Source organism: Panulirus ornatus, chromosome 58 (assembly GCF_036320965.1).
Source record: "Panulirus ornatus isolate Po-2019 chromosome 58, ASM3632096v1, whole genome shotgun sequence".
Lineage (NCBI taxonomy): Eukaryota > Metazoa > Arthropoda > Malacostraca > Decapoda > Palinuridae > Panulirus > Panulirus ornatus.
The window spans coordinates 13872277-13889717 of NC_092281.1; the positions used below are offsets into that span (position 1 = coordinate 13872277).

Sequence of the window (17441 nt, forward strand, 5' to 3'; positions counted from 1 at the left end):
ACACGCTCTCAAAATATGAGTGTGCGTGTCACACGAAACTGACCATAAGCGGCGGGAGGTCATACTAACGAAGAGCCGTAATATGATGGACAAGGCGTATGGCTGTGGCCCCATCACCCGTCTACTGCAGCAGGGTGAGGCGCCCCTCACCACGCCCTCCAGCATGTGTGTGTGTGTGTGTGGTGTGAGGTAGGTGGAGGTGACGCTGCTGCAGGGGCGACCGACGGTAATCTTGGCTACGATGGTCAGCTTGGCCGGCGGCAGGTGGGTCGCGCCGGGAAAGAGTTAATACTGATGTTTGTCTGTGGCGTGTGGCTCTCACTCGCTAGGTGTCTGGGGAAAAGTTATATATATATATATATATATATATATATATATATATATATATATATATATATATATATATATATATATATATATATACATATATATATATATATATATATATATATATATATATATATATATATATATATATATATATATATATATATATATATATATATATACATATATATATATATATATATATATATATATATATATATATATATATATATATACACACTGAGGAAAACGCTTGCGGAGCCTGTGTGGACTGGGAGGTGTGTTTTCGGTGCATTACCCATGACAGCTAGTGGTGAATGGATTAGCGAATGAAGCTTTTTCTTCGTGTTTCTAATGCCAGTGAAGGAAATGGATGGAAACAAATGGTTAGATTTAAAAAAAAAGTATACACTGATACAAAAGTACTCAGGTACGTACGTAGGCACACGAGAGAGAGAGAGAGAGAGAGAGAGAGAGAGAGAGAGAGAGAGAGAGAGAGAGAGAGAGAGAGAGAGAGAGAGAGAGAGAGAGAGTGTGATCAACCCAAGTGCTAGAGGACGATTAACCATAATCTCGATTCTCTTTTTCTTTACATCCGTCTCCCTCAGACTATCTACTGCACCTCAACCCGGCCAATCTATCACGGGCGGCATGGCAATAGAGCACAGACTGGGTTGTTTGGTGGCGAGTGTGTGTGCCTTATCTAGGCCGGGAGACAGGCACTGGATCCAGCAGGAGCGATGATGACAAAATGCTTCTGATTTACAAAGGAGAGAATTGCTCGGTGTGGGTTGAGGTGGTCTATGTGGCTCGCGTCGAGTACTGCAATAATGGTTGTGTTACGGGAGAGAGAGAGAGTTGTTTGTTACTCTGACAGACGACGGAAGAGGCAAACTGCCTGACTGGTAGTGAGGGGGGGAAGAACAGTGGGAGTGAGAAGCAGACAGCCTGACTGGTAGTGAGGGGAAAGAGCAGTGGGAGGGAGAAGCAGACAGCCTAACTGGTAGTGAGGAGGGTGTAGGCGGAAGAAGCAGATTGTTTGACTGGTGGTAGAATAGGGCAGTGTCTGACTGGGAGTGGGGGGGGGGGAGAAAAAGACTAACTGGTGATGGAGGGAGGAGCAGACCATGTGACTGAGTAGTGGTAGGGGGAGTAGACTGTCTCTAACAGGTAGTGTGAGGAGGAGCAGACTGTCTAACTGGCGAGGTGGGAAAGACAGACTGTGTGAAGGGATGACACAGACAACAACACATCTATAAAACATACAACTGAACTACGGGCTTGACTTAGTCCTTACGCCACACACAGCATTTGTCATGACACACAGTACAGTAATGGGTCGTACAGTACACACAGAGAGTGGTGACACAACAGACCAGATGGAAAAGCACCGGCAGACGACCAGCCACCAGGAGCAGCAGCAGTACCTGGACCCTGGCTGGTGGCGGAGGTGCATGAGAGGAACCACTCCCGAGACTCCCTCGTCATCCCCTTCACTGGACCAGGGGACTGGACTGCCAGACACAACGGTCCCCTAAAGGAAATGCTTCAACTCGAGAGGTACTCTCTTTCTAATCGGCCCGCTGCACACCTGGCCAACACACCTGTTTACACACCTGTTTATATCTAGCTCTTAAATCAGGAGATAAGAGGTAAATGTTTGTTTAGGAACAAAATTAAAGAAGAGAATTTTTTTCTAGGCATGTAAATGACTGAAGACAGAAGACAACAGAGGTGTTCTTGTAGGAAGTAATGCAGCAGCTGTGCGGGGAAACAGGTGTAGGTGGAACAGGTGTAAAAAGAAACGGGTGTGAGGTACTGCAGGACCAGCAGCAGACTGATGCCGCACCACCGTCGGAGTATCACCTCACCTGCGACCGTAGCCCCCCCGGCACAGCAGCCACAGACCACAGACCTAAGCAACAGTGACGCAGCACCAGCAGGCCGCATCACCTATGGCAGGGTAAGGGACCTTACCGTAAGACCTGACGTAGAAAAAAGTACAAAAGAAGATAGAACAAAGTACTGACCTTTGCGTGGACGGCCGGATGGCGCGTGTGGAGGCGCGGGTGACCGCAGCACGATGGTGCACTCGGTCCGGAACGACAACATCTTCCTGGGGGTTGTCCTGGCTGGCACTAGTATATGTGGTCCCGACAGTGAGGCCCTCTCCCTCCTGCAGCTGCTCCTCCTCCTACCACTGTCCCACCGGGATAATTCTGCAGCCTACGGCGTTCCTGGAGATTTTATCTTTCCACAAGATCTCTGTGGTAGGAGTTTCGCTATATCTTAACCTGCTTTATATCTTGGCGCCGATGGATTTTCTTTTATTTTCAATATACACATCCAAGTTGCATCATATTAACTTTTACTTTTAGATTCATTCATCACCTGTTTTCTCGAGTTCTTAATCCACACATGCAACATGAAGGGTTTAGAAAGTACGTGTTCCTTTTTCTCGTTCTATACCATGTGAGGAGCAGGTTAAAATCGCTACCATTCCCTTGCGATGAGAGGAGATGCAGGAGGAAGAAGGAAACTGACCTACCCAGAAAAGAGAAAGTCAGTTATCATGTGTTTCCTGTCACAGCGTTGGAGAAAGAACGGTACGGCGGTCCACCCAAAAACTGGAGGCTGGTCCAGCCAGTGGTGGAAGATGGTCCAGCCTACAGATGTTTACTCCAGTGGCATGGCCAACACATGGACCACCTCCCGACGCTCGAGTGAGAGGCTTAGGAGAAGAGATGGAGGAGGATGAAGATGACAGGCAGGAAGGTAAAGAGATGGAAGAGAAAGTAATGGAGGAAGAGACAGAGGAGAGGGTATGGGAGAGGAAAGACTCCGGGAGACGGTGAAACAAAAGCGCAATGGGGGACAGGGGAAGAATGGGACAGACACTATTAGAGAAGACGGAACAGCATGAGATCACGAAGTACATTGGAAAGACAGAGAACAGAAGACCTTGATGGTCTATGACAAGGTTATCTGCTGCACGACGACACTCATAACTTAAAATTCGTAATCTCTGTAAATGGAGACAGGGTAGTAAAGCAGGAGGCTCCTCCCCCACCCACTACAGGAAAACAACTCAGTACAAAACGAAGGATGAAGAGAATACACCGATCTGTGTACGGCAGCCGGACACACTAGAGAAGAGAGACTCAGTCCCTACTCTCAAGAATATAGCGAGGAAGGAGCGGGGGAGACCGAGGAGGGTGAGCAGAGAGGGCGAGGAGCATGGGTGAGGTTAGTAGCGAGACAGAGGGAGAGGGCGATGGAGAGGGCAATACACACAGCTTTATCACCGGGAACCTGTTTCTCCCTACAACCAGCTCAATGAAATTCCAGCGCGGAGCCTACAATGCCCTTTCTGCTCCGTCCCTCCGCCCAGGTTGCGGCACTTGGCCCCACCTCCAGGTGATGCAGAGAGAGAGACTCCCACACTTCTCCATCACTTTCTCCCTCAAGGGGAGAGGAGGGGAGGCGTCTTTGTCTTCCATAAAGACGCGATAACTCATCCCTCCCCCCCAGCGGCCAAGGGGGAGGCGGGAAGCTGTCAGGGGTTACTCCCCTTCTCCCCTGTAATCCCAGGATACAAATCCCTTCCGTAAAAGGGTAAATACTGCCCATCCCATCACCCAAAAAAAAAGAAAGAAAAAAATCTATAAAATCACGATAGATCCGCTGAGGTCACGATGGTCACGCCTGACCAGACACAACATCAAGTCGCAAACTCGAGTGAACTCTCACACTGATCTTACTGAAGACACATGGGTCAAAAGCGTCACTGTGAGTGAAATCATTACGTTTATCTCGATTTAGAAGAACACACACACACACACACACATATATTTTTTTTTTTCAAACTATTCGCCATTTCCCGCATTAGCGAGGTAGCGTTAAGAAACAGAGGACTGGGCCTTTGAGGGAATACCCTCACCTGGCCCAATTCTCTGTTCCTTCTTTTGGAAAATTAAAAAAAAAAAAAAAAAACGAGAGGGGAGGATTTCCAGCCCCCCGCTCCCTCCCCTTTTAGTCGCCTTCTACGACACGCAGGGAATACGTGGGAAGTATTCTTTCTCCCCTATCCCCAGGGAAAATATATATATATATATACACATACATACACACATATATATATATATATATATATATATATATATATATATATATATATATATATATATATATATATATATATATATATATTATATATATATATATATATATATATATATATATATATATATATATATATATATATATATATATATATATATATATAGATAGATAGATAGATAGATAGATAGATAGATAGATAGATAGATAGATTGAGATATAGATAGATATATAGGCAGAAGATATAGATATTCAGAGAGAGAGAGAGAGAGAGAGAGAGAGAGAGAGAGAGAGAGAGAGAGAGAGAGAGAGAGAGAGAGAGAGAGAGAGAGAGAGAGAAGTTTTTTTAAATAAATAGATCCTTCTAATAAAATGACATAATGATCAACAAATCACCTTTTCAAAACTGAAATTAAAAAGAAAACCCGCGTTCAAAAAACTTGGTCAACTGAGGATAATCTTCACCGTGGATGGTTGGTATGGGGCGGAAGGCAAGATCCTCACACTTCGTCCTCATCACTGAGTATGCTGCAGAGCACTTCATAGGATGTCTTCCGAATAGCAACGACATGGCCCATAATGTCGACGAAGGTATCATGGTCAACAAATCCACGAAAATAATTGAGGACGGAGAGCTCATCCAAACTCCAGTGCTGGGCAACGTCCTTGCTCCAGTTCACGTAGTGACCCCCCATGGAAACCAATCTGTGTCGACGGCAGGGCAGCATCCTCCACAGGTCCATGAGAACGGAGACAACGCTGACAATCAAGAGGATTGCGAAGTACACAAAGAGAAGGATGTATACCTTTTCGTAGTACCAGTTGAGGGGCAGAGAACATCCGTAGTTCTCGGTGTTCTGGAGGCTGATCTGCATGGTGGGTGTGATGGAGCAACGGGCAGTTGGGGGGAAAACGCGAGAGAAGACGCGTTCGTAGTTTGCCATGTCCCTCGTGTATGGGAAGTGCATTATGCTGTTATAAAAAGTATTCTGGGATGAAGAGTCGAGGATGACGACGGACATCAGGTCGACCAACAGGCAAGTCAGCGATACTTTCAGTGATGCGAAGAGATGCCCTCCGTGGGATCCCACAAAATCATAACAATACTGGCTCGCTTCTTCGTTGAAATCACACACACCATGGCCGGAGTTCACTTTGCTGAAGAAGTGTTCTATGCCCTTGTGACTGACTACTTTCTTCACCAACTGTGGCAAGTAAACGAGTGCGCAGATGGTGAGTAGGACATAAGGGTGCCAGAGATAGTTCAGGATTGAACCTTTGCTGACACCATCATCCAGGTCGATATGTGAGTACTGGACACATATATCCAGTTTGACGGGGTCGGTAAGCTCCTGCAGTCCTCCCCCTTGACTTGCGCAATGAATCACTTCATCTGAGAAATACCCTTGGTATACTGCAAAGAATACTGCCCACAGGGAGAAAAAGGTCAAGGGGCAATGTGCGAAGAGAACCCAGCTGTCCTGTGGGCTTGGATACTTGCATCTCCTCAACACATATCTTGAGAAATACTCTCTAACTCGCTGAACGATGCCAACACTTGGAAGTCCTCGGGTCATGTTTCTTGTTTTGTTTAAGTAAAGATTTGCACATTCGATGTGCCTCAGTATCCCAGATGGCAGTAATAAATATAGTTGAGATGAAATGTTGAAGCTACTCGGCAAAGTTAGGATGTCGTTGATAAAGAATTTGCCGATAAGAAACAAGGCCCTGAAGAGAAAGACAAGAATGTCTTATAATGTATAATTTAGAGTCGGTTCAGAATATTATTGAGGAATACCTGTGGTGCCACGGGAGTAGTGAAGATAGTGTACATATGTCAACTATTTGTTTATCATATTTCCAACGTCATATGGGGGTGGTAGTGAAGAATAACAGTGGTGTCAATGGAGTAGTGAAGATAGTGCACTTATATCAACTATTCCACTATCATAACTATGACGGGGTGTTGGTGAAGAATACTAGTAGTGTATACGTAGTGAAGATAGTGCACTTATATAAACTATTCGACTATCACAGTAGTGTCAGTTGGGGTGTATGTGAATACCAGTGGTGTCAATGGAGTAGTGTAGATAGTGCACTTATATCAACTATTCCACTATCATAACTATCATAACTATGGAGGAAGTGAAGTGTTTTAGATATCTGGGAGTGGATCTGGCAGTGGATGGAACCATGGAAGCGGAAGTGGATCATAGGGTGGGGGAGGGGGCGAAAATTCTGGGGGCCTTGAAGAATGTGTGGAAGTCGAGAACATTATCTCGGAAAGCAAAAATGGGTATGTTTGAAGGAATAGTGGTTCCAACAATGTTGTATGGTTGCGAGGCGTGGGCTATGGATAGAGTTGTGTGCAGGAGGATGGATGTGCTGGAAATGAGATGTTTTGAGGACAATGTGTGGTGTGAGGTGGTTTGATCGAGTGAGTAACGTAAGGGTAAGAGAGATGTGTGGAAATATAAAGAGCGTGGTTGAGAGAGCAGAAGAGGGTGTTTTGAAGTGGTTTGGGCACATGGAGAGGATGAGTGAGGAAAGATTGACCAAGAGGATATATGTGTCGGAGGTGGAGGGAACAAGGAGAAGAGGGAGACCAAATTGGAGGTGGAAAGATGGAGTGAAAAAGATTTTGTGTGATCGGGGCCTGAACATGCAGGAGGGTGAAAGGAGGGCAAGGAATAGAGTGAATTGGAGCGATGTGGTATACCGGGGTTGACGTGCTGTCAGTGGATTGAATCAAGGCATGTGAAGCGTCTGGGGTAAGCTATGGAAAGCTGTGTAGGTATGTATATTTGCGTGTGTGGACGTATGTATATACATGTGTATGGGGGGGGGTTGGGCCATTTCTTTCGTCTGTTTCCTTGCGCTACCTCGCAAACGCGGGAGACAGCGACAAAGTATAATAAAAAATAATAATAACAATATATATATATATATATATATATATATATATATATATATATATATATATATATATATATATATATATATATATATATATTCTGTATATATATATTCTATATTCTGTATGGTAAGAAAAAATTATGATTTACACACACACACACGTACACACACACACATATATATATATATATATATATATATATATATATATATATATATATATATATATATATATATATATATATATATTTTATCCCTGGGGATAGGGGAGAAAGAATACTTCCCACGTATTCCCTGCGTGTCGTAGAAGGCGACTAAAAGGGGAGGGAGCGGGTGGCTGGAAATTCTCCCCTCTCGTTTTTTTTTTTTTTCAATTTTCCAAAAGAAGGAACAGAGAAGGGGGGCCAGGTGAGGATATTCCCTCAAAGGCTCAGTCCTCTGTTCTTAACGCTACCTCGCTAATGCGGGAAATGGCGAATAGTATGAAAGAAAGATATATATATATATGTATATATATATATATATATATATATATATATATATATATATATATATATATATATATATATATATATATATATAAATGTCATCTCCAGCAACGTGAAATTAAGTGAAATGCGACACTTTTAGCATTCATGCTCGGAGTGCGTGATCGAATGACATATCACGGGGGGAAAATACGTCTTTTAGCCTCGATATCACGTGTATGTTAAATTTCTCAGCTCAGCAGCGGAAACCAGAGAAATCTGAGCGAGGAGATGCTGGCAGGGAGGCAGGGAGGGAGGCCACACCGTGAGTGCTGCGTCCGCTGGGTCAACCTAGATTAAAACTGGAATTCATCTATGACACAGTTGGTTCCTCTCACGGGCGTCGACAAAAAAGAAAAAAAAAAAATAGAGAAGTCTATGGCCGTCATTTTCGAATGAATATCGTCGACTACGATCGGAAACTCCAGCATCATCATCGTGTAACGGTGTGGTGTTGACAACCTTATTCTTCGCTCTTGCCGTCTAAAACCTCTGACTGAAGGTTCGAGTCACTGCCTGCAGTCAACTGGCGCCGCGTTAACAGTTGTTCTGAGCAACGCATCACATCAACGACCCCCGTTAGCGGCAGTAGAGCGCGCGCGCGCGGTGAGAGAGAGAGAGAGAGAGAGAGAGAGAGAGAGAGAGAGAGAGAGAGAGAGAGAGAGAGAGAACTTCCTCCCCCGCTACATGAGAGACGTAAAAGCCGCACAGGACGCAAGGTCGAGAGAGCGCATGTTGAGCAACGTGCGGTCGGACCTTACAAACACGCCGTACTTAGCACTGTAATGTCGTTTTTTTTTTCTCTCCTCTCGGTCGGTAGCGGTGGGTTCCGCGTGTCGCCTGCCAGGCAGGGTAACGTGCACGGCGGGACCTCCTCACACATGGTACTCGGCAATTCACATTTTCATTTTCACGGTACGGCACGTCTGCGCCACCCTCTCGCTTTCCAATACAATCATGGCAGAACGCTTTTCTCTATATCATATCTACAGTTATATATCGCGTTATATTCATTATAATATATATATATATATATATATATATATATATATATATATATATATATATATATATATATATATATATATATATATATATATATATATATATATATATATATATATATGTATATATATATTCTTTCTTTTAAACTATTCGCCATTTCCCGCATTAGCGAGGTAGCGTTAAGAACAGAGGACTGGGCCTTTTTTGGAATATCCTCACCTGGCCCCCTCTGTTCCTTCTTATGGAAAAAAAAATATATATATATCCTTGGGGATAGGGGAGAAAGAATACTTCCCACGTATTCCCTGCGTGTCGTAGAAAGCGACTAAAAGGGGAGGGAGCGGGAGGCTGGATATCCTCCCCTCTCGTCTTATTTTTTAATTTTCCAAAAGAAGGAACAGAGGGGGGGGCCAGGTGAGGATATTCCACAAAGGCCCAGTCCTCTGTTCTTAACGCTACCTCGCTAACGCGGGAAATGGCGAATAGTTTAAAAGAAAAAAGAATATATATATATATATATATATATATATATATATATATATATATATATATATATATATATATATATATATATTTTATATATATATATATATATATATATATATATATATATATATATATATATATATATATATTTTTTTTTTTTTTTCCAAAAGAAGGAACAGAGAATTCGGCCAGGTGAGGGTATTCCCTCAAAGGCCTAGTCCTCTGTTCTTAACGCTACCTCGCTAATGCGGGAAATGGCGAATAGTTTGAAAGAAAGAAGAAAGAATATATATATCGCATTTTAACTCGGCCAAAACCACATACAACAGCGGACACGTTCTGTATGCCCCAGCTGTCCTCACACACAGCCCTTACCTCTTGCCATGTAGCTGACCTTACAAAACATAAGAATCACAGGAAACCTCTTTTATTACACACACACACGCACACACACACACACACACACACACACACACACACACACATCACACTGGTCCTCCCGTCTCTCTCCAAACTTCATCTGGACCATCCGATACTTCGGGGAGAAGCTACAGCACCAACCCTCGCCACACGTCACCTTCTGCCAAGCGGGATCCCTCGTCCTCGGGTTGCAGTTCGACACAACAAGCGCATCCAAGCTGGTCCAGACCGCTACGAGAACAGCCCATCGCAGCCACTGTCAATATCTTCAATAATCAATAAACTGCCACCCAAGGGTTCAGGTAAATTCGGTTTATCTAATCCCCTCCCACCATCCCCTTCTCTTTTTTTACTGCCCAGCTGTTTACACTGGGCGTCTTCGGTGTCTTTGGCTGCAGTTAGTTCAATAGACCATTTATCATTATTTGTATTATTACTATTATTATCATCATTATTATTATTATCATTACTATTATTATTATTATTATTATTATTATTATTATTATTATTATTATTATTATTATCATTATTATTATTATTATTATTATTATTATTATTATTATTATTATTATCATTATTATTATTATTATCATTATCATTATTATAATTATCATTATCATTGTTGTTGCTGCTGTTCCTCACATATTATTATCATTGCTATTATTATTATTATTATTATTATTATTATTATTATTATTATTATTATTATTATTATCATTATTATTATTATTATTATTATCATTATCATTATTATCATTATTATCATTATCATTGTTGTTGCTGCTGTTCCTCACATATCATTATCATTATTATTATTATTATTATTATTATTATTATTATTATTATTATTATCATTATTACTATTATTATTATTATTATTATTATTATTATTATTATCATTATCATTATTATCATTATTATTATTATTATTGTTGTTGTTGTTATTATCATTATAATATCTCTGGATGACGGTAGAGAGACCTTTGGTGTCAGGGAGGATGACGTCAACAAGGATGCTGAAGTGGACGAGAGCTGAGGTGTGGCATGCGTGATGCTGAGGAAAGATATTACATGATTCTGAGGTAGGGCACATACAACGCTGAAATAGGGCATACATGATGCTTGAGGTGTGGCTTATGTGTATGGATGATAAGGAGTGTCACACATGATGACGAGGAAGACCCTCACGACGTAGAAGACGATAATTCTAAAGAGTCTAATCAGGACTGTGATAATCAAGACGCATTTCAATTATGGCCAAGAGCAACACGGTGCTGCCACTGAGGCAATCACGGGCGGCAAAAGTTTCTCTCAGGAAAATGTAAAATACTGCAGGAATTTCAAGGCCTGGACGCACCAGTGAGCTCGAGTGGTTTCGAACTGAACAAATGTATCATGTGTCTTGCTGAAATGTCAACATGCCGAGTTGATCATGACAAGCAGGAGTGTTGTGAGGTCACCAGCCAGTCAGCAAGCCTTCCTGACGTGCATGCAAGCAGCCAGTCAGCCAGCCTTCCTTGACATGCTGGTAATTAGCCAGCCATCTACTTGCAAACATTCATCCCTTCGTCCTCTTACCTCTCCACCTACGCATTCATCTTAAACCCTTCCATTCAGTCATCCCTCGAGCCACCAGAGAGGCGTACTCTGCAACGACCACAGCGGCCACACATGCTCTCCTGTGGGTGGGGCGGCCGCAGGGTGTTTGGTCAGAGGTTGTCTCCCTCTCCCGGCCAGCCCTCTGGTCTGGAGCAACACCAGCCCGCCCGCCCGCCCGCCTCTCGGGTGTCGCAACCCTACTGCTGGGGAGGAGTTGGCTAGATCAGCGGCGGCAGTTCATCACAAGGCCTACAAACATTGCCACACATCCAGCATCTCACCCTCCGATACATTATGTATCTCTGGAAGCTGTGGGTGACCTTGCGACATAACCAGAGCTCTGCGCGTACCACACAACGGACTCGGGGGTGTGTCCTTGTCCACAACGAACCCTTGTACTCCGTCTCGTGAGTCCTCGGAATGCTTACGTTACGAAGGACTTAGAGAAATTATAAATGAGGTTGTTCTATTGATATCAAAGACTGTGTCATGTCCTGAGACCACAGCATTAAGTCCTTGAAGGCCGGTCTGTCGAGGAGGCTCCAAACAGACAAACCGGTTTGAGTTACTCACTGTACCTACCCTGAGTGGCAACCGTAACATTAAGGCATGACAACAATGTCTGTGAACCATGAAGGTAAATATTACTTGAAAATTCGTGTTGCCTACGGCAACACCGCGGACCACAAATGGAGACGTATCTGTCGATCACGAATGGCAACTGTATCTATTGGTTATGAGTAGCGACTGTATCCGTGGGTTACGAACGGCGACTGTACCTACGGATTACGAATAGCAACTGTATGAATCATGACTGGCACCACACAGGGAGAGCTGAACAGACAAACATATGCATATGACTTCCACATACTCCAGTGTAACATGGAATACAAATTGTGAGAAGACAGCTCGCCATTTCCCACTTCGGCGAGGCAACGTTAAGAGCAAACGATAAAATGGCCTCATTTCCCCACATCCCCACTCTAACTGTCAATGTAAGATACACTGAAACGAGAGCCCGTCAGACCTATTCCGTGGTTCCCCGTGATTGCTTCAATACGCCTTGTTTCAGACGTCACCCCCTATCTATCACATCGCTCCAATTTTCTCTGTCCCATGCACGCCTCTCTCCTTCCTTGGATGTTCACATCCCGGCACCTCAAAGCCTCTTTCACTTGATCCTACTACCTCCTCCTCTTCTGTCATCCCTTCCTTCTTAATCCCTGCACACCTCCCATGTAAAGCCTCTTTGTCAGTCCTCCTTCACTCATCCCCTCCAAATGTCCAACCCACAACTGGTTTCCTCTCGAGTATGTCACTAGACACGTATCATCTGCAAACTGCTACTATATAATCTCCCAGAGTCCCTACCAGCCGAGCACAATAATAATAATAATGATAATAATAATTATAATGATAATAATAATAATAATAATAATAATAATAATAATAATAATAATAATAACATAACAACAATAATAATAATGATGATAATAATAACAATGAATATGATATGTACTTTACAAAATCAAAAAAAAATACAGTAGAGACAAATACCACTAGAGAGAGAAGAGAGAGAGAGAGAGAGAGAGAGAGAGAGAGAGAGAGAGAGAGAGAGAGAGAGAGAGAGAGAGAGAGAGAGAGAGAGAGAGAGAGGAAGAAACTAACATATACACCAAACTGATGTGTCAGGAGAAAGAGATCATCTTACACACGAGAGATGACCTGACAAGAGAGGGGACTTTGTGAGGCGACCTCAGAGAAGAGTAACTCAAAAACGAGGTGACCTCACAGGAGAGGGGGCACTACTGCCCCACTCACCAGTGGTGACGTCAGAGAAAAGGGCACGACCTCCTACACCTGGGGTGACGTCACAGAAGAGAGACTGGACACACCAGGGGTGAGATCGGAGGCCCCAGAGGGAGGCGTGTGCACCCCAGGAGACACTGGGCTGGACCATCATCCATCGCCACACCAGAGAGAGGCAGGAACCTGATCACACCTCGGCGAACTGATTCCAAAAGACGAGTTACACACAGAGAGGTTCCCACTGACCCGTACCCACTCGAACTCCAGCCAAACCTCCCCCCCTTCACATCCCACCCCCTAACCCCAAGATCAATACCCCCCCCTTATATCCTTCAGGGGGGGTACTGACAGGGGTGGGTAGTGAGAGTAGTGGAGGCGATACCCGTGGGACGAAGTCGTGGCCTTCTTGTCTGGCTAGGTCTGTACCGCCGGTGGTACCTGTGTGTGGGTGTTGGCGTGTTGTGGTGGGAGGTGTGGCTGGTTGTGGCCGATGTGGACGTGTGGTGCGTCGTCGTGGATTGTGGTACGTGGTTGTGGGTGTGTAGTACGCGGTTGTGGGTGTGTAGTGCGTGGTTGTGGTGTGTGGTGCATGGTTGTGGGATGTACGGGTGTGTGGTACTTGGCTGTGGTGCTTGGTTGTGGGGAAGCGTGGGCGTAGTGTGTGACTGTGGGAAGGTAATGTTGTGGGGAGGTGTGGTGGAGAGTTGTGGTAAGGTGTGGGTGTGGTGCTGGGTTGTGGGGAGGCATGGGTGTGTTGGGTAGCTGTGGGAGGCATGGGTGTGTTGGGTAGCTGTGGGAGGCATGGGTGTGTTGGGTAGCTGTGGGAGGCATGGGTGTGTTGGGTAGCTGTGGGAGGCATGGGTGTGTTGGGTAGCTGTGGGAGGCATGGGTGTGTTGGGTAGCTGTGGGAGGCATGGGTGTGTTGGGTAGCTGTGGGAGGCATGGGTGTGTTGGGTAGCTGTGGGAGGCATGGGTGTGTTGGGTAGCTGTGGAAGGCATGGGTGTGTTGGGTAGCTGTGGGAGGCATGGGTGTGTTGGGTAGCTGTGGGAGGCATGGGTGTGCAGCTCCTGGTGGTGCAGAGGTGTGGGTTTGCGGATGCTTGTTGAGGAGAGGTGTGGTAATTGGTTCCAAGGAAGGGTGGGTGTGTGGTGGGTGGCTGTGGGCGATAGACCTCCTCGTGGATGACTGTGGGAGAGACGGGCAAGTAGTGAAAGGTCAGGGGAGGCGGCGTGGGCATGGAGACCTGATGCAACTTCGACGGAAAGCGAAGGATCGAGTCCATCTTTCTGTATCAAGAGGTAAGCTGGGTCTTCCGCCAGGCTGGGGTGCCCTAGGCGACACGCCAAGCCAGGGTCCCAGGACTGAATGCGACTGTGAACGATCGCACGAGTTTGGTCTCCACGCGGAACAAACAGGTTTTGGAATGGTCAATCACTTCACTTCACTTTCCATAATCTTTTTTTTTTTTGTTTTTACGGGTGAAGTCTGGCGTCCAGTGACTCACTTACTCGTCGCCTCGAAGGGAAATGGCACCGCACTCCGTTTTCTTCACCTTTAAGGTCCAGTTCACTGCTTTTGTTTGGGAATACAACACTTCAGGTTGACGTCTTGTTTTCTTAATGTCTCTTACGTATATATAAACACCGTCCAAAATAATCATATCCTCCAACAATCAGACCATCGTCCGCACGTCAATCGTTCCTGAAGTTTCCCCCCTGGCTCGCTGCACACGACGACGCTGTGCCCACCTCGCTCTTGTCATGCCATCTAAGAATTCAAGTTCCGATATCACGGCGTCGCGTCGCGTCGCGTCGCTCGAGGGAACGCGCATCACACACCCATCCACCCACCCATTGGCCCACCCCAAGCGACGCGCTCCACACACACTCACACTCGCGTCCGACCCGAGCGGCCTCCAGAGAGAGACTGAGAGGAGCGTTCGCACGGTGGCCAGCCCTCGGGCCTCCTCCTCCTCCTCCTCCTCCTCCTCCTGCCGTACGGTGGAGTTGCCAACTTCTGTTACGGTGGGTTATAGGGGAAAGGTGTTGGGTACGGTGTACTCAACCCTTCGTGTATATTCATGTATGTATGTGTATTTACATACAAACGAAATACATAATACGGCATTGCATACAACACACATATCACTCTCGTGCTTATGCACAAGCATACATCAACACGCTTCCACGTACACACAACATACGTACAGAAGAGGGAAACAAGAACATGTTAGAGAGAGAGAGAGAGAGAGAGAGAGAGAGAGAGAGAGAGAGAGAGAGAGAGAGAGAGAGAGAGAGAGAGAGAGAGAGAGAGAGAGAGAGAGTAAAAGCCCATATAAAGATAATGCTTCCACAAAAATATGTTATCCCATAGGAAGCCTGTTATTCATATCTTGGGCCCGCGGTGTGTGTGTGTGTGTGTGTGTGTGTGTGTGTGTGTGTGTGTGTGTGTGTGTGTGTGTGTGTGTGTGTGTGTGTGTGTGTGTGTGTGTGTGTGCCCATGGTCATGTCATACGTGTATATATGAAGACTACATCTCAAGTACATCCTCACTATCTGTTGTGCACAGCGGACGCACTACGTGTCCATTATGAGCATTACATCTACGCTAAGCAGCTGTACTATGTGCATGAGGAGGGAGTCCAGACTGCATGATGATGACTATGTGTACCAAACTGTTCCCCTTGGCAGCTGTCGAAAAAAAATCTGACGGCGAATGCAAACGCGGGTGGACACATTTCCGAGCTTAGGGGCAGCATAAAACATTCACCCGATGTTGCCCTCCCCATCCCAGGGAAGCCACAGACGGAACGTGCTAGGAAGGCACACTTAACGGTATCAACTTTACAGAAGTAAGAGACGACTACTTAAGGTCTCATATTAAGTAGGCACTGTGGAGAAGGGGAGGGCGATCATTTCCAAGTGGAAATTATAACTGCGGAAGACGTGCCTGCCTGTTCTGCCGGCCGTGAAGCCAATGAACATGGATAACAAGACAGCAGTGATAGTCCACCTGGTGGGTTAAACAGTTGACTGATGCACCGGGATTACGTGGGTTCCGTTAATGGCTTCTAATGGGCAAAACAGGAGATAACAGACTGTTGGGGTATGTGATAGCAGGCTGTTTAACAGCACTGCACCGGCACCATCTGCTGTGCCTGTGATGTTGGGCTAACGACCCCCTCCTCCCAAATCCCTAATTACACCAGAGAGGCGCTCATCAACCACTACGGGTACTTTCTATCCTCAGCTTCTTGCACTTTTGTCAAAAAAAACGTTTTCATATATATATATATATATATATATATATATATATATATATATATATATATATATATATATATATATATATATATATATATATATATATATATTCTTAATTGCCGTTTCCCGCGTTGGCGAGGTAGAGACTGGAATAGACGTAGAAAGGCCACATCCGCTTTCATCCATCATCAAGTTGTCATGTGTAATGCACCGAAACCACAGCTCCCCCTATCCACAACCAGGTCCTACAGACTTTCCATGGTTTACCTCGGACGCTTCACATGCCCCGGGTTCCGTCCACTGACGGCACGTCGACCCTTGTATACCGCATCGTTCCAATTCACTTTATCCCGTGCACGCTGTTCACCCTCCTGCATGTTCAGACCTCATTCGCTCACAATATATATATATATATATATATATATATATATATATATATATATATATATATATATATATATATATAGCAACAATGTTACGCTTCCATGATCAAGGGTTGGAGAAAGTGTCCATGGCTCGCATCGTCGTAACCAAGGGTCGTACCGTCGTGGTCAATGGCAGTAAGGTAGTACTGAGGATTTTACAATAAAAACCTTCAAAAACAGTTGTCCCCATGATGCACAATCCTCTACCAGTGGCTGTCATCGGTTCACCGGGTTTCATAATTACATGTGTCTGGGAGACAGGCTTCAGCATTACAGGTGTGTAAGAGACAGCTGTATTACAGGTGTCTTGGAGACTGTTTTCATCATTACTAACATGTGGGAGACGGGTTCATCATTACAAGTGTGTGGGAGACAAGTTCATCATTACCGGTGTGTGGGAGACGGGTTCATCATTACTTAATTTAAGTAAGGGACAGACGTATTGGCACACATCCTGGGCACCACACGTTCGGGTACATTAGCAGGAAAATGATCACTTCGTGAATATAATCAATGAAAACACTGGAAGGAGACATCCTCCAAC

At 44.9% G+C, this 17441-nt stretch overlaps 2 protein-coding genes across 4 annotated transcripts in view; both read right to left on the reverse strand.

The window, feature by feature from the left end:
* The window catches only part of LOC139766550 (uncharacterized), a 261997-nt gene that overhangs the window by 189060 nt on the left and 55496 nt on the right, over positions 1-17441 (reverse strand). The window lies entirely within an intron of this gene.
* Positions 4766-6590, reverse strand: LOC139766778 (uncharacterized). The gene has a single exon (XM_071695695.1). It carries the CDS (start codon positions 6021-6023, stop codon positions 4947-4949), a length of 1077 nt encoding a protein of 358 aa, XP_071551796.1. The 5' UTR covers positions 6024-6590; the 3' UTR covers positions 4766-4946.